This window comes from Balaenoptera musculus, chromosome 6 (assembly GCF_009873245.2).
Source record: "Balaenoptera musculus isolate JJ_BM4_2016_0621 chromosome 6, mBalMus1.pri.v3, whole genome shotgun sequence".
Taxonomy (NCBI): Eukaryota; Metazoa; Chordata; class Mammalia; order Artiodactyla; family Balaenopteridae; genus Balaenoptera; species Balaenoptera musculus.
Genome location: NC_045790.1, coordinates 112,548,033 through 112,564,795, shown reverse-complemented (window position 1 = coordinate 112,564,795; position 16,763 = coordinate 112,548,033). Strand labels below are relative to the sequence as shown.

The 16,763-nt window shown below is 49.6% G+C and overlaps 1 protein-coding gene across 6 annotated transcripts in view; it reads left to right on the top strand.

Annotated features, from left to right (window-relative positions):
* AK8 (adenylate kinase 8) overlaps positions 1-16,763 on the top strand; it is a 133,182-nt gene that overhangs the window by 51,729 nt on the left and 64,690 nt on the right. For 5 of the 6 annotated variants that reach the window (XM_036856352.1, XM_036856355.1, XM_036856357.1 and 2 more), the window contains 2 exons: positions 602-733; positions 8,233-8,322. In XM_036856352.1, coding sequence (XP_036712247.1) covers positions 602-733; positions 8,233-8,322 — 222 coding nt within the window. The remainder of the gene's footprint in view (positions 1-601; positions 734-8,232; positions 8,323-16,763) is intronic. The other variant, XM_036856353.1, reaches the window with a different exon arrangement.

Below are 16,763 nucleotides of genomic sequence, written 5' to 3'. Positions count from 1 at the left end.
CACTCCCGGGACCCATTTGATCACTGCCTCTTTGGAGACTTGCAATAAAGTTGGTGTCACTGGAGCGCGGCTGCAAATTATCCTCCACCAATTCCGAAGGCCTTTAGATGTCCCCGAGTACGAGGCCCCCGCGTGGCCTGTCGTGTTTATCAAAGCCTGTGTCTGACTCTAGGAGGTCGACCTGGTCCCGGGGCTTCAGGGTGAGGCTCAGCCTGGATTCAATTTGGAAACACCCTAACCCAGTATTCAGTGTGTGTTCTGTGTCCCGGGACCAGCCCCCAACCACACAGCCAGCCCTCCTTGGACCAGGAGGGCAGCGCGGCCCCTGTGCTGTGTCAGAGGGATCCAGGGCAGGGCTCTGCTCGGAGGGTGGCTTCTGTGCCTCTCCTTGTCCCCTCCCGCCTTGGTGCCCAGGCCTGAAGGGTAATTCCTTCCCCGCAGCTTCACCCTGTGGTTACCCGGCAGATTCACAGAGGGTTTCCACGGAGCTGTAAAAGAGAGAAATAATTACTGCCGTTAAAAGAGCCCAGGCAGAGGTGTCGTAAGCTGGTTCCCTTTCTTTAGGACCCTGGTTTATTATCCTCACATCCTCTCATTCCAGCTCTGACCTATGTCCAAACCATGCATCGATCTAACGCCCCGTTCACCCCGAGGGTGCTGCTTTGCGGGCCCATGGGCAGCGGGAAAAGTCTGCAGGCCGCCCTCCTGGCCCAGAAATATGGCCTCGTCAACGGTGAGTGCCCCGGCGGCCGCCCGGCTTCTAGAGCCTCCCCTGCTTCCTGCCCTCCCAGACCTTCCCGTGTTACTGGAGCGGCGAGGAGATCGGCATCACTTCTCTTTCTTGCTCTCTGCTGCGAACAATTTTCATTTAATCCATCTTTGCAGGGATAAGGTTTTTGCCTCCCAAAGAATATGGCCATAAAAACATTAACCAATAAAAACACGCCCGCAGCCCAAAGAGCTGGAACGTTTTCTGGTCATCATTTTTTATGTCCTTTGGCGCAGTGGTTTTTCTGTGCTCTGCCCCAGAGGCACCTCCATCCTGCCCCTGCAGTCTCCCCAGAAGCCGGAGTTCTTGCATAATGTGGACCTGCTGTTTAATTATTTTCTCCGGTCTTGTTTGGTTCCCCCAACCCAGGTCAGTGTGTTTACAGGCAAACAGTTTCTGAACCGGAGGAAGACTTCTAGCTCAGCACGGTTTCAATAAATATTTTACCAGGAAGAGAGAAAATATTGAAATCAGTCCTCCAGGTCTTTCCTGGGGTGGTCCCGGATGGTCTTGGATGCCAGCCTGGTTTCAGGAGGATACAGGGCTGGAAGGGAGGCTGTAGCAGACACACAGCACTGGAGAGAGTTAAAGGCACTGACCCCCTCCCACTTCAGTGCTCCAGAAGCCTCAATAACCTCTACTTTATTTAAGCAGGAGACATGAGACCTGCACCCTGAAATATAGAAATATGCATGTGATACACATGATACCCGCAAATGATACACATACACCATACAGATATACATGTATACTGACACGCACAAATATATACATACCACCCCAGAAAGATCAAGTTTTGAATAAAAATGCTTTTCAATTAGGTCTTCTCCAGCTTAAAATTCCAAAGCCACTGAGATTCCCAGCCAGGAATCAATGACAAAAATCATACCCATAGATTGAAGGTGGAGAACTGAGCAATTATTCTGACTAGTATGGAAAAAAACACTAATAGTTGTATTAGTATTTTAGTAAAAATACTAAATAGTAGTATTCTGATTTAATTAGTATGGAAAAATCACCTGGATACTTCATGATAAAAAATGCTTTTGCTTGTATCAACAGTTTTTTTTTTAATGGAATTATTCAAATAATTCCTTCTCCTTCCGAGTTTACCTCTTAAGAGTATTACAAGAATAAAATTCCAGCTGTGGTTAGGGATGACTTTGTAAAGAATGAGCCACAGTCTACTTGTGGCCACGCCCACGTTTATTTAAGTGCCTGCACTTATTGTTATGTGAAGACATATGAAGAGTTACAGTGAGAAGAGCCTGAATGGCAGAGGGAGGGTCTGAAAAACACAACAGTGATACCTTAATATAGTGCACAGCTTAATTTAAATAATTGTCACTGTGCCGAAGTTTGTTTATGCAGACACTCCCATTCAAGAAAAGTATTTTAAAATTTAAATTGTTTTCAGCACACCAATCATAAAGAAATGAAATTATCTGCCTAGAGTTTTCCAAAAATGAAAATAGAAAAGCTCACCATGGTTTTTGCTTTTGTAGCAGAAGAGCCATTTTGGGCCTCTTTTCAATAACTGAGCATTTGGAGACTAGCTCAGAAAGTTGACATTTTTCAAAGGTGTTCTTGAGAAATACAAGACATCGTGAGATTTCCGTAAACCTGTTTAGGGGACCTGTGGTCTGCAGAGGCAAGCACTGAGTTGTCCGTTAGGGTCTCTCTGCAGAGGCCTGTCTGCACCCAAAGCTCCAGGAGCCGCCCGCCCAGCCCCCAACAGCCCAGCCCCACTGGCCATCCCCTGCCTTGGGTCTTATCTCCACATTTATGAACCTCTCGGTCGTGGGAAAAAGTCTCCAAACAAATAACCAGCACTCACTCCGACAAGGTTTATTGAAAGGCTCCTGTCTATAATTGGCGAGTATATAAACAGGCACAACCTTTTGAAAGATAAAGGCCACTACTGATTACCAAGCTAACTGTGCAAATCCTTTGGTCCAGTGATTTCACGCCCAGGATTTTATTCTGCTGAAACACTCCCCACAGTATTCAACAAGAGATGTGAAGGACGCATAATGAAAAATAAAGGCAACCCCAAACTCTGTTCGCAAGGGGGTTAGTTAAAGTAAGCTCTGGGCAGCTATTAAAAAGAAACCTGTAAAGTGACTCGATGTCCGTGAGGTATCGTTACGTCGGGGCTGGGTGGAAAGCAAGTCACTCAACAGTGTTCAGGGAATGGTCTCTTTTTTTTTTTTTAATTTATTTTTGGCTTTGTTGGGTTTTCGTTGCTGCAAACGGGCTTTCTCTAGTTGCGGCAAGCAGGGCTACTCTTCATTGCAGTGAGCGGGCTTCTCCTTGAGGTGGCTTCTCTTGTTGCGGGATGGGCTTCAGTAGTTGTGGCTCGCGGGCTCAGTAGCTGTGGCTCGCGGACTCTAGAGCGCAGGCTCAGTAGTTGTGGCGCACGGGCTTAGTTGCTGTGCAGCCCGTGGGATCTTCCAGACCAGGGATCGAACCCGTGTCCCCTGCGTTGGCAGGCAGATTCTAATCCACTGCGCCACCAGGGAAGCCCGAATGGTCTCATTTTTGTTCAAAAAAGTGTGTTAGTCTATGTTCAAGAAAACATCTGAGGGCTTCCCTTGTGGCGCAGTCGTTAAGAATCCGCCTGCCAATGCAGGGGACACAGGTTCGAGCCCTGGTCCGGGAAGATCCCACATGCTGCGGAGCAACTAAGCCCGTGTGCCACAACTACTGAGCCTGCACTCTAGAGCCTGGGAGCCACGACTCCTGAAGCCCGCGTGCCTAGAGCCCGTGCTCCACAGCAAGAGAAGCCACAGCAATGAGAAGCCCGCGCACCGCAACGGAGAGTAGCCCCCACTCACCACAACTAGAGAAAGCCCACGTGCAGCAACGAAGACCCAACGCAGCCAAAAATTAAATAAATAAATAAATTTATTTATTTTAAAAAAAGAAAAAGAAAAGAAAACATCTGAAGGAACATCCATATACCAAACTGGTTATCTTTGTAGAATCACATATTAACACAACTCTGACTTTTTTTTTTTTCCCTGCACCGAGCATGAATTTTCTAACCAGAAACAACCATGAAGCATTTTATTAAAATACTATTAATTTTACTCACTGAGTGCTTGCTATATGCAGTGCATGTTATTTGGTACACAGATAGGGAACATGTAGAAAGAATAAGAGAGGCCCTTCAGGATGGAGGTGGGCCCTGCTGGGGGAAGGAATGAGGTGAGGCGGGGCTCCTCCCAACGCAGTCCCAGGTCATGTGTGTCTAAAGTCTTAGTACTTGGAACCTCTAGGAAGAGAAGACTGTTATAGCAGTACTGTCTTCCTAGGATCTTGCAGAATGAGGTGGCTATAGACAGGAGTTGTAAACTGTTCTTTCCTAATATAAACATTAATGTTACACACTTTTCTCCAAACACTTCTTTAGCTGCATCTCACAAAATTTTAATGTGTTGTGTTTTATCATTCAGTTCAAAATATTTTCTAATCTCCTTTGTGGTTTCTTTTCTGACCCATGTATTATTTAGAAGTGTATTGCTTACTTCCCAAATATTTGGGAATTTTCCACATTTTTTTTTCTTTGTTTCTTTAATTCTATGTTGGTCAAAGAACATACCCTATATGATTTCAATCCTTTGAAATGTATTGATACTTTTTATGGACCAGCCTATGCTCTCTATTGGTGAATTCCATGTGCACTTGAAAATAATATGTATCCTGGTTTTGTTGAATATTGTGCTCTAAGAATGTCAATGAGGATAAGATGTTTGATAGCGTTGTTCATTTCTTCTACGTCCTTAATGATTTCTCTCTACTTGTTATTTCCGTAACTGAGAGAGGTGCGTTAAAATCTCCAACTCTTAACTGTGGATTTCTCTATTTCTCTGCCAGTCTTTGCTTCGTGTAATTTGAAGCTATGTTAAGTGGGTATACACTAAGGATCGTTATCTCTTCTTGATGAAATCATCCTTTTATCATTAGGAAATGCTCCTCTACCTCTCCAGTAAATTCTCAAAGTCTACTTTGTCTGATAAGTATATACTCTATTTTTTTTTAACTATGTGTCTTATATTCTAAATATGTGTCTTGAATACAACATATAATTGCTTTTAAAAAAAATTCAGCCTGACATTTTCTGCCTTTTAATTGTTTAGTCCATTTCCATTTAAAGTAATTTTTTATATGGCTGGTTTCAAGTCTACCATTCTGGCTTTTTTGTCTTCTATTTGTGTTATCTGTTCTTTGTTCCTCCTTTCCTGCCAACTTTTGGATTGATCAACTATTTTTTTAGTAATCCATTTTATTTCCTCTGTTGCCTTTTTTGGCTATATCTCTTTGCTTTATTTTCTTTGTGGTTGCTCTAGGGGTTAACTATTATCCATTACTTATCACAGTCTATCTTGAATTAATATTATACCTCTTCATGTATAACCCAAGAACCTGACAGCAGTGTATTTCCCTTCACCTTGCTCTAGTTCTTTGTGTAATTGTAGTCATACATTTCATTTCTACATATGTTATAAACCCTACAGTATATTGTAATTATTTTTGCTTTAAACCGTCATTTTTTTAAGTCAAGAAGTGGGGGCAGAGAGCTTTTATATATACTCAATATCAACACTTTTCACTCCTTTGTTTAGATCCAAGATCCATCTGATATCATTTTCTTTCAACCTAAGGAACTTCCTTTAACATTTCTTGCAGTGCAAGTCTGCTGGTGAAATTCAGCTTTCATCTGTCTGAAAATGTCTTTATTTCACCTTCGTTACTGAAGGATGTTTTTGCTGCTTATAGAAATCTATGTTGACAGGGTCCCCCCCCACCTTAACACTTTCAACATGTCATTTGGTTGTTGCATTGATGCATTCCGTTGCATTGCTTCTGATGAGAACTCAGAGATTATTTTTATCTTTGTTCTCCTATATATAAAGCATCTTACTCCCACCCATAGCTGCTTCTAATATTTTCTGTTTAGCTTTCAGAAATTTAACGATGATGTACCAAAGTGTGGTTTACTTTGTGTTTATTTTGCTTGGGTATCAGAGTCTTGGATCTGTGGGTTGATATTTTTATCAAATTTTGAAATTCTCCTCCCATTATTTTCTCAGATATTCTCTCTCTCTCTCTCTCTCTCCCCCTCCCTCCCCCCGACCCCCTTTCTGGAACTCCAGTTACATGTATGTTAAACTGTTTGCTATTGTCCTCCAACTCCCTGAGGTTTTATTCCTTTTCTTTTTTTCTGGTCCCCTCCCCACCTTCTCTTTGCTTCAGTTTGGATAGTTTCTAGTGCCTGTTTTCATGTCTTCAGATTCACTGATGGCAGCCCATCCAGTGATGTTTTCCATTTAAGATATTGTATTTTCCAGTTCTGGAAATTCCATCTGGTTCTTTTTTATAGTTTCCATTTCTCTGCTGAGATTCCCCATCTTTTCATTCATTTTATTTATCTTTTAAAGTTTAAACATTTTCATAATAGACATTTTATAGTTCTTATGTGCAAATTCTGATATCTGTGTGATCTCTTGATCTGATTCTATGGCCTGTTTTCTCTCCTTGTAGGGGATCACATTTTCCTGGTGGTTTTTTTGTTTGTTTGTTTGCCTCTCAAGTAGTTTTTTATTATATGCTGGACATTATGGTTCTCACATTCTTGAGAGTCTGGATTGTGTGATCCTGCTTTGAGAATATTGCATGAAAAAGAATTGAGTTCTAACAGGCAGTTAAATAACTGGAGGACCAACTTCACCCCACTGAGGCTTATTTTTAGTCTTTGTTACTATGGGATTAGGGTGGGATTCCCCTAGGGCTCGTGTATCCCTACACCCGAAGCGTGGCCTTCCTGGAGTCTCAGCTGCGTGTCTGGGGTGTTGAGCGAGATCTCTCACTCTGGCTGTCAGATGCCACTCAGTTCCCAGCTTCCCCGTAGCTTTTGTCTCCCAGGCCCTGTGGAGTCTCCCCTGCACACGTGCAGTTTTGCATTGACTAGTGACTCAAGTAAACCCTCATGCAGATTCCCGAACCCCTCCTGCCCCACTCCCCCCTCCATTATTCTGTCCCACATGGTCCAGCTGCCTCAGGGCCCCAAACTCCAATCCTTGTTTCCTGCTGCTGTGTTTGGGTTCCACTTCTCCTGAGCCATGGTTTGGAAAGTGCCCATAGGTCGAAATCCAGGGCGAGTGAGGGTCTCACTTTGTGTGTATCCCTTCTCTCAAGGATCACAGCCCGTGCCTGTCTTGTCCAGTGCCTGAAAAGAGTTGCCTCTTATATTTTGTTAAGTTTTATGGCTTTTTATGACAGAAGGTGAATATGATACCTGCCCCTCCCTCCTGTCCTGAGCTGGAAGCTAAGCCTAGGTTTGATGTCACACGGACCTGGGTGTGAATCCAGCTCTGCCACTTACTGGCTCCGTGACCTAGAGCAGTATATACAGCCTCTTCAGTTCTCAGTTTCCTTATCTAAAAAGCAACAGTTTGTTGTGAGGACCGGATAATACAAAGCATGCCTAGCATAGTGTTTGGCGTAGCTGAAGGTCTCAGTAGCCGACAGCCTTTATTAGTCCTTACATTTCCCTTAGTGAGCGAAGCTGCCAGCCACCTTGGATACGATCACTGCCATCACACAGTGAATTAACATGTCATTACGGAGGAATACGTCTTTGGTGGTGGTCATCGTCTTAAACGTTCACTTTATGCAGTTAATTTTAGGACTGGTTTTGGTTTCTTTAAGGCAGGAAGTAAAGTTCTTAGCTTTAAAGTTAAGAAAAGTAAGATTGTGCAGTTACCAACTCATGAAAACATGGCTGGACCCTTCTGGCTTTGGCTGTTAAGGTTTTCATAGCCAAGGAGAGGGCAGCTGTGTTAATTCCTTCCACACTAGTTAACTGACACGCCCTGTGTGTTGGCCCCGGCTGGGGTCTAGAGACACAGTGGTGCTTGTGACAGGAAGGCACCTGTGTGTCCCTTTGTGGTAGAAACTGATGATGTCTGTGGACCCGTCATCCCAGGGGGCTGTGGAAACAAGAAGCGTCCCCACCCTCCCCTGCGTGATAACAGCGTGGACATGGACGTCACGCAGGTCCACGCGGTTCTCCGCCAGAACGTTCGCTCTCAACACCCTCCGGGGCTGGGGCCAGCAATCCTGGGTGTCGCCGAGGCCCTGCGGGGCCTTCTCTGGTGGTGACATTCCTTGTTATGTCTTCTCCACGCCGTCCATTTTTAATATGTTCTTTGCCAAATGCATTCTTTTTCATTCCACATCCTCCTCCTCGGCTTCTTTTTTATTCCTTTTTGATACTTACTTTCAGTTGGACACACACCCACACTCAGAAAAACCCTTTTATATTTTTTTCAGTGACCTTTTCTTTTCCCCCGCAGCAGGCAGCACTGGGGGGGGGGGGGGCTTTTTTTTTTTTTTTTTTCTCATTCTTCCTTCTATTTAAAATTTAACGGGCGTCTTTCTGTTCCTCTCTCCTCTAGTCTGCTGTGGGCAACTACTCAAAGAGGCCATGGCAGACAAGTCCAAGTACGGCGAGATGATCCGGCCCTTTTTCGAAAAGGAGATGGCAGGTAGGCCACACTTGCCGTGACTGCCACGACCTTCCGGGCTCTGAAGAGAGATTCCTCTGTGTGAGGCTCGCTGGGCACGCGGGGGCCCAAACTGGGGAAAACAACCAGGGAATGGAAATTGGGCTTTCCGGCAGGCAAAGGCTCTGGTTTTGTTCCCTGGTTGGTCCCCTTGGCTTCCAAGTGAGGGGGAGGGGTCTGTGGACATGATGCGCTTCACTGGTGGTGTGGAATGTTCCTGTTTCTCAAGAATGCTTGCTTTCCATAACTGATAACGCTTAAAACTGGGAGCTGGGGGGACTTCCCTGGTGGCGCAGTGGTTAAGAATCCGCCTGCCGATGCAGGGGACACGGGTTCAAGCCCTGGTCTGGGAAGATCCCACATGCCACGGAGCAACTAAGCCCGTGCGCCACAACTACTGAGCCTGCGCTCTAGAGCCCGCGAGCCACAACTACTGAGCCCGCGTGCCACAACTACTGAAGCCCGCGTGCCTAGAGCCCATGCTCCGCAACAAGAGAAGCCACCGCAATGAGAAGCCCACGCACCGCAACGAAGAGTATTACCCGCTCGCCGCAACCAGAGAAAGCCCGCGTGCAGCAACGAAGACCCAACGCAGCCAAAAATAAATAAATAAAATAAATTTATAAAACAAAACAAAAAAAACCTTGGGAGCTGGGAGAGACCATAGTGCTGCCCACCTCCTTCATTAATTGGTGTACAAAAGAATACCATCGGCCAAGATTCCAATTTAATCAGCAGTCAGAAGCTAGAAGGTTCAGACAGCTTTGCAGATAGGGAGGGCTGACCAGCCATTGGTCCTCAGGGTAGGCTGGACCAGATCATCTTTCCAGAGCCCTCTGTGACCTACGCTCTGAAAGCATCCCCCAGATCTGACCCCCAGGAAGGGCACCACTGAGATCACTCTCCAGTCTCCTGAGTCCACAAAGGAGCCACAGAGAAGGGACCGAGGTACTGAGGACCTCAGAGCCAGTTCACGTCTGGGCTCGTCCCCGGGGCAGTGCGTTTCCCACACCCACCTCTTCCACTCTTACGTAAAGGGCTGTAGCTCCTCTGTGCAATCAGTACAGGCTCGTTATCAAGTCTGATATGGACAGGTACTTGCCGTGAAGAAACCCGACCCAGAGAGAAGGGGCCACTGTGACGGGCAGCGCGTGTGTTGTGAGGGTGCCCTCCCCTTCTCCCACCGTTTCCTGGATGGAGTAAGCTGACGAGGAGGCGCAGGACCTCAGCCCAAAGAGCCCCCCAGGAAGGACGTCCCGGCCTGGCCCTCCCAAGGCCCTCCTTAAGGTGTTCTAGTCTCCAGGGTGCAGTTCAGGTGAGGCGGCACGGGATCCCTCAGACACAGTGATCTGCGTGGTGAGACACGATGATCTCGGTGGGCAAGTCTGTTCACTCCTGAGTCACCGGGGTGGTGACTAGGATGGCGTGTGCACAGGAGCCCTGGGCGCCAGCGGAAACCAGTGCCAGCTTTGGTGCTTCCCTGTCCGGTTCAGATCCCGCTGCCCCCCACCCCGGCCACGTGGCCCAGGCCTCTCAGTGGCGAGATGGAGACAGAAACCCCGGGTTGCAGGGTTGCCGTGAGGACGGGCTGGGGTGTGCGCGCCCAGGGGTGGGAGCAGCAAGCAGGGACGGGGGCCTGGCGCCCCCTCAAGCACACTTGCCCTCCAGCGAGGCCAGCTTCCCCTTTATTGGGGCAGGGGGGTGGGGGGGTGATTAGCACCCCAAAGAACGTTTGTTGCATAAATGAGTGAATAGGATAACAAGTTAATAGACTTATGTCATTGTAAACGTTGCTGCGTAGTATTCCATTGTGCAGACTGGAGGGTAATCTGTTTAATTCTCCACGAGAAAGCGTTTCGTGGTTTAGAAAGAGAGACCATGACCAAGCAGATGAGGCACTGTTGACAGTGGGTAAATCTCGGGCAAGGGGATGCAGAAATTCCTTGACTCTTCTTGCAACTTTCCTGTACTTTTGAATTTTTTTCAACATAAAACTTATGGAAAGTAAATATTCAGGCGGTTTCCAAATTTGCACTCCTTCAATAATACTATGATGCAACCTCTTGTACTGGCACAGGTTTGCAGACACCCCTAATTATCTTAGGATAAATTGATGCCTGGGACCCATGAGCAGGTATGACTCGTGACACTGAAGTGAAATGTCCCCCTCCCCGCCGTGTACGGAATGCTCGAGTCCTCCACGGCTTTGCCATCTCTGGGTATTGCCAAGTTATTTGTTTTCTATCGCGGCTGAAACAAACTTAGTGGTTTAAAACAACACAGATTTATTATCTTACAGTCCTGGAGGTCAGAAGTCCTAAAATCACGTGTTGGCAGGGCTGCATTCCTTCCTGAGGAATCCCTTGGGGAGAATCTGTTTCCTTGCCTTTTCCAGCTTCTAGAGGCCCCTTTCTCCATCTTCAAAGTCAGTAGTACAGCATCTTCCAGTCTCTCTCTCTCTCTGACCCCTAAAAATAAACAAGGAGCCTTTTCACTGGTGGGCAAGAGGCAGAGTTGTTTTGGGGATTTTTTTTTCTTTCTTTCTTTTTTTTTGGTGTATACCTAGGAGACAGTGCAAAATTCCCAATTTCCTACAAAGTGAGCGAGACCCCGGTAGCTTCGATCTTCAACGCTTTGTGCTAAATTTTTTCCTCTGCGACCCTCTCTTTGCTTAGACAATGTAGCTCTATACTTTTGCACTTCCTACAGAACTAAAGACCCAACAACCACCAATATCATATCTTCCTAACAGAAGCAATAAATTCTGTCATTTCACGAATCCTGATCTCACAGGGATAACAAAGAATGCATTTACATTCATCACCACTAACAGGGGCTCATTAGTGGGCTGTGGAGACGCTGCCGAGAGAACCAAAGCGCTCGGCTGGCAGGACGAGCTCGGGAACCACCCGGGTCTGGCCGCCCGCATCACCACCAGCGGAAACAGGACCAAAATTTAAATGATTCTCCACTGAAGTCGGGTTTGAAAACGAGGTCAGACTGAACCCGGAAACTCTGCGTGGCCACCTCGCATGACGGCGGTTGGCAGCTTCTGGAAGCCAGCACTGCTGGCGTCTGGCATCGGGGTCTCAGGTGCAGGTGCAGATCTGGGGGTGGGAATCAACCACATCACACCTGAGTTCTGAACCCAGTAGGAGACAGACCCAGGGTCTGCTGGGAGCATCGGATGGAGAACGTGGCAGGGATCTGAGGGCACGGTTGGGCTTCCTAACATGACCCCCGCCCCCCAAGTCCAGGCCTTGGGACAAGCCAGTTGGGATGCAGAGGTGACACCTTACAATAAACGGCTGCACCCCGACGGTGAGGACGGGGAGACCAGCCCAGACCCTCCCCAGGAAGAGCCCTGAGTAGGGGCTTAAATGGGAAGGGAATCCCTCCACACCAGGGGTGAGGGCCCGCCAGCTGGAGGGACAAGGCCCGTCGGATGCGTGATTCTCCTTTCCGGGCAAGAGTGAGGCGGGGTGGAGGCAATACATCCTCCCAGCACTGCCCTGGACCAGGAGGTTCCTCCCGAATCCTCATGAGCAGCGAGGCATGGCCCTGAACGCTCTCAGCCCGTTGACAGAATTCCTGGGAGAAGGAGACACGGCTGCCCCTCTGCCTCGTGGGACCATCGAGGCGACGCAGATTTCCCTTCTCACAACCCTGGGCGTGTTTCGGACGTCTCTGCTGGGGGTCAGCAGCATTCCTGGGAAGCCCCTGCCAGTGCTCTGCGTGTGAAATCCAGAAGGTTCCAGAAATCCTACACGGTTCAGGGAGCTCAGCTAAAGGGGCAGAGAGTCTCGTAAGGACATAGAGGCCCCATCCCCGGGGGCAGAGCCCCAGCACCTCGGAGCTGGCGGATGTCACTGCCGGAACATCCTGCCCTGCAGCCAACCTAGTGTAGAAACCGCCCCCCTCACCACCCCCCCTGAAGGCAGTCAGTGCCTTTCCAGGGGCTGGACCTCCTCCACTGGGGACTCTGCCCCGTGCTCCTGGCCGCTGGCTGGCTCGGCCTCACCCGCTGCCCGTCTGTCTCTCTGCGGGATCCCTGCCCTCTCCCCACGTGCCTCGGAGCCGGAGGCCCCAGCGACGGGCAGTGTGGTTACCACAGTGCACCCCGGCCACCCTCACAGCCCCAGCTGCCACCAGCAGCTCGGAGAAGAGATCCACATGCCACCTTCCCCCCAGGGAGCCACTTCGTCTTATTTCCCTGCTGCGGGGCCTCATGATGTGATGTCCCAGCCGTGACCTCTGCAGGCTCAGTTATGTTCTCTTTTGTCCTCACAGGTGCTGCCAACACCTCCTCCTTTCAAATCAGCGGCAAAATTAATAACTGTTGCTTTCCCATCTTTCCACATGTACTGGGCAAAGGACCCCAGGGCCCCGTCTTAGCTCGTCCGAAATCTCTTGATCCTGGGCTTTTGGCGGCCACTCTGGATGCTGTGGGGAGATGCTTATTCCGTGCTCCGGATTTTGAGATGCATAGGTCTGACCTCCCAAACTCGTTCCGACTTGAGCTGCGCTGAGCAAATCTATTCCCTGGGCTCCACGCGGCGCTCCCAGCGCAGCCCCTCCCTGGCAGCCACGGAGCGGGGCCCGCACACGACACACGGGGCCCGCACACGACACACGGGGCCAGGCCGCACGTCATGCAGGCTTGACGGCCCGGGAGCTCCCGTCGCTTTTACGTGGCTGCAGAACACGTAAAAACTCTTCTGGGCTTTTGGAAAAAGAACTTCTCAGCTGCTCGTATGCCATTTAAAGTCCCACGGTCGGTGCTGGTGAGCGCTATGGCCAGTGTGCACTAGGGCCATGCGTGCAGTTGTTCTTGTTTTCTCCCCCAAATCAGGCAAAGGAGCAGCTAGAGCTCAATTCTCTGCTTCAATCGCCGGTGAGTCACAGTGGCCACCACCCCCAAATGATGTGCCCTGAGCCTTCTCTGGGCTTCATTCCTACCAAAGGGCCTTCTGGAAGGTGAGCTTCCTTAACCCTCAGGATGCGGAGCTTCCCGAGGAAGGCAGCCCCCTGTCTTTGCCCATTGGATTGTCTCATTTCCCAAGTTTCACTTAGTACAAAACCAGCCCTTCTCATGGACCTCAACTCACCCCATCAGAAAGAAGCCTGCATTGCTTTACTTTTAGTCCTTCTCCTGGGAATTTCGGCCATAACTTACGGTCCCATGGCTGTTGGCAGTAGGTATAACCTCATTCCAGATTGCTGGGTCTCATTAGTGGTACACCACCGTCTCTTTGGTTCAGAAGGGTTGCCTTCTACCCGGGCTCTGGCCATTGTTTTCATTCTCGAATGTTGCTTGCGCTTTCTCTGGAGCCCGGTGACCCAGGGGAGATATTAAAACAGCCAAAGGCATATTTTGTCTTCACTGGTTTAAGTCTTTGCTCTAAGTGTGTGAGATGCTTGTCTAGATCCGTCCCCACTGCGCTCCGAACGTGCTGGGATTGTCAGGTTGGGGGACCGCCGGCGAGGGCGTGTCCCCGGGGTGGGGTTTTCAGGTTAGACCCTAGCTTTTCCCACCTCCCGTCTCTCCAGGAGCGGAAGGGGGAACTGTGCACCCCAGCACCTGCCAACCTGGCTCACTGGCCAAGTTACAGGGAGCTCCTAAGTCACTTCACCTCTGTAACCAGCCCCTGCCAGCACTCCAACAGCAAGAGTGATTCAATTAAAAAAGGCCCAAGTTCCTTGGTGCACACGCCACACATATACTGACTTTCAGCTGAGAAAACAGCTATTTAATTGGCGTAATAACTTTCCCCTGAAAGCGCAAGTCCTGGTGTGTAGAAAAGGTAACGCGGAAGACAGATCATTACCAAGTGTTACCTGTGCCCCCTCCCGTATACCCCGTGCCTCTGAAATATTTCTATCTGGAGAAGGTCCCTCATGGCCTAATAGAACCTGAGAAGAGGTGGGAGATTTGAGGGAGATTCCAGACTCTAATTTGCACCCTTTCTGGTAATGAGACCTCACCACAGCCAACGCAGCCATCGGAGCACAAACAAGCCAAACCAGCCCCAAATTGGCATGATTATGAGCGTTTTCGAGAGCCTTCCACGAGTCCGTGTCCCAGGAGGCATGGATCAGAGCTCAGCCGAAGTGCTGCCTTTTTTTTTTTTTAGGGGAAATTAATATTCTCATCACTAAATGCACACCAAAGATTCGACAATACACCAGCTTTTCTCCTTTGTTAAAACCTTGCAAAGAGTTGCTGAGTTGAAAGACAAAGTAAATCTTCCCATCCGAGGAGGTAAGCGGAACGCTATTTCTTGTTTTTTAACGGTGCGGCCTCGGTGAGCTGCAGGCTGTCTTACTGCAGAGGGGAGACCCCGAGGGACCCCGGCCCGTTTCCAGCAAGTCTTTGCATGTGGTGTGTTTGTACCAGCTGAAGACAGCGCATGACTCTCTAAATAATTTACCAGTTGATTAATAGACTCACAGGGGTATAATTAGAAGAGGGAGAGACAGTGGGTACAGTAACCGGTACAGTGCTTGGGGGAACAGGAGCCTTTATTTTTTTAAAGAAACTTTCTAGGGTGCTGGGCGTTTGAAGATAACTTGGGAAGAGCTCAGTGCCTCTTCTCTTTTGAAGTGGAAATAGGACAGTTTGAATCTATCGAGTTTAATTTTTCACAAGCTTTAGGGGCCCCGCAGTGCAACTCCCTTTTTATTATTGAAAAAACTCTACATTTTTCTTTCATTTTTCTGCACACACGCGCGCGCACGCACGTGCACTCCAAGCAGTGAGTAATAAACACATTAATTTACTCTTTTACCTGGCGTGTATTTTACACGCTGCACCTCCCCCGGATGTGTCCCCACACGTCCCCTTGGTGCCCCCATCCAGAACCCCACTGTTGGGCTGCCTATCGGTTGACGAATGGACACCCCTGTAATTCATGCATTTTGAAGGCACCCTCACCTCGCGGTCTGACAATGCTTTTGAAGTAGCTCCTTTTTTCCAGTCAAACTTTTGACTTTTCCGCTGGGACTACTACAAAGGTTTCCTTCTGGAAACTAGGTAGGAGTCTTCCTGCTGAGACGGCCCAGCAGAAGCAGTGGGTCTCAAAGTCGGGGTGCGTTGTGAGGGCCAGAGCCCTGTAATGAGGACAGCGGTAGAAGGCTTTATCAACAGGTTTGCGCCCCTAGAGGGTCCAGCTCTTAGTTTGTAAAAACTAGACTTTGACTGCAAAAGCATCATTATTAAAATGATGCTTTGCTGGGGCATCAGCCAAAGGTCTGTGGCCAAAAGGTCGCAAAGCTGTTTGTTCAATCGCCAGAGCAGCGGGGAAACTGAGGCAGCAAGGGGCTCTCAGTTCGCTCGTGCATCTGGTCAATGAAACGTCTCTCTCCCCCCAAGAGACAGGGGCCTGTCTACTGTTGCCGTGTCACCAAAGAGGGGCAGCTCAGCTGTTCTTGTTGGGCTGAATGTTCGTCGGGGGCTTGCTGTGTGTCAGGCGTGCAGATCACAAAACAGAAGGGGAGCCCAGAGGTGCAGGGCGTCCTTCTCACTCCGACCAAAGCTTCTGGAAGTATTTCCCCTCCACGGGCAGCCCTGGTGGTTTCCAACCCACTCAGCTGTGAAATCGTCTTCGACAGGCCAGGCCCCGAGGCCCAGCCTTCTCCTCCAGCTAGGAGGTCTCCCTGCGCAGCCGTCTGGCCAGCCCCTCACGACCCCCTCCAGGCAGGTGCAGCTCGAAGCCCCTTCCCCTCTCAGAACGCCCCAGAGGGGGAGCTGACATCGGCTTTCTCCTCGGGCTGTGAGGGAGGCCTGAGGGGTGGAGGGGAGGCTGCCCTCGGTGACCTTCTGCGGCCCCTACACCTCGGACGGTCACCACGTCCCTGGAGACCTGCCGGGGTTTGTCAGCTAGAAGGCAGCGCTGCAGCTTCCCCATGGGGAACGTGGCACAGCTGTGATCGCCGGGGAGGGGAGTGCGGGGCCCATGCCCTCCAGCTTTGCCCTGAGCGAGAAGGGGGCTCGGGGTAGAGCGAAGGGTGGGGAGGGTGCGATGGGGCAGAGAGACGCAGGAGGCGAGAGGTGAGGGAGAGTACAGAGCGTAAAAGGAAGTGCCCGTGCCCTTCCCTCTCGCCCATCCTCCCTGGGGCCTGCTCTGGGACCCAGGGGAGGGGGCGGGGAGAGACACCTCCCTCTTCCTCACCTCTCACCTCAGACCTCCATCTACCCCATCTGTGACCTTGGCTGCTAGAACTCTGATCTCACCACCCTCTCTCCACTCGGTCACGGTTGGGTTACCGGGAGGTAAGAAGGACCTCGTCCGGGACCCCTCCCAGCACCTCCCGCTGCATGCTTCTGCGTATGGTCTGTCTGCTCCCCCGTCCCCACGGCCAGCGTGGCTCATGCTAGGAGCTCAGCTATGTTCGCGGGTGAACGAACGATTTCACAGCTGAGC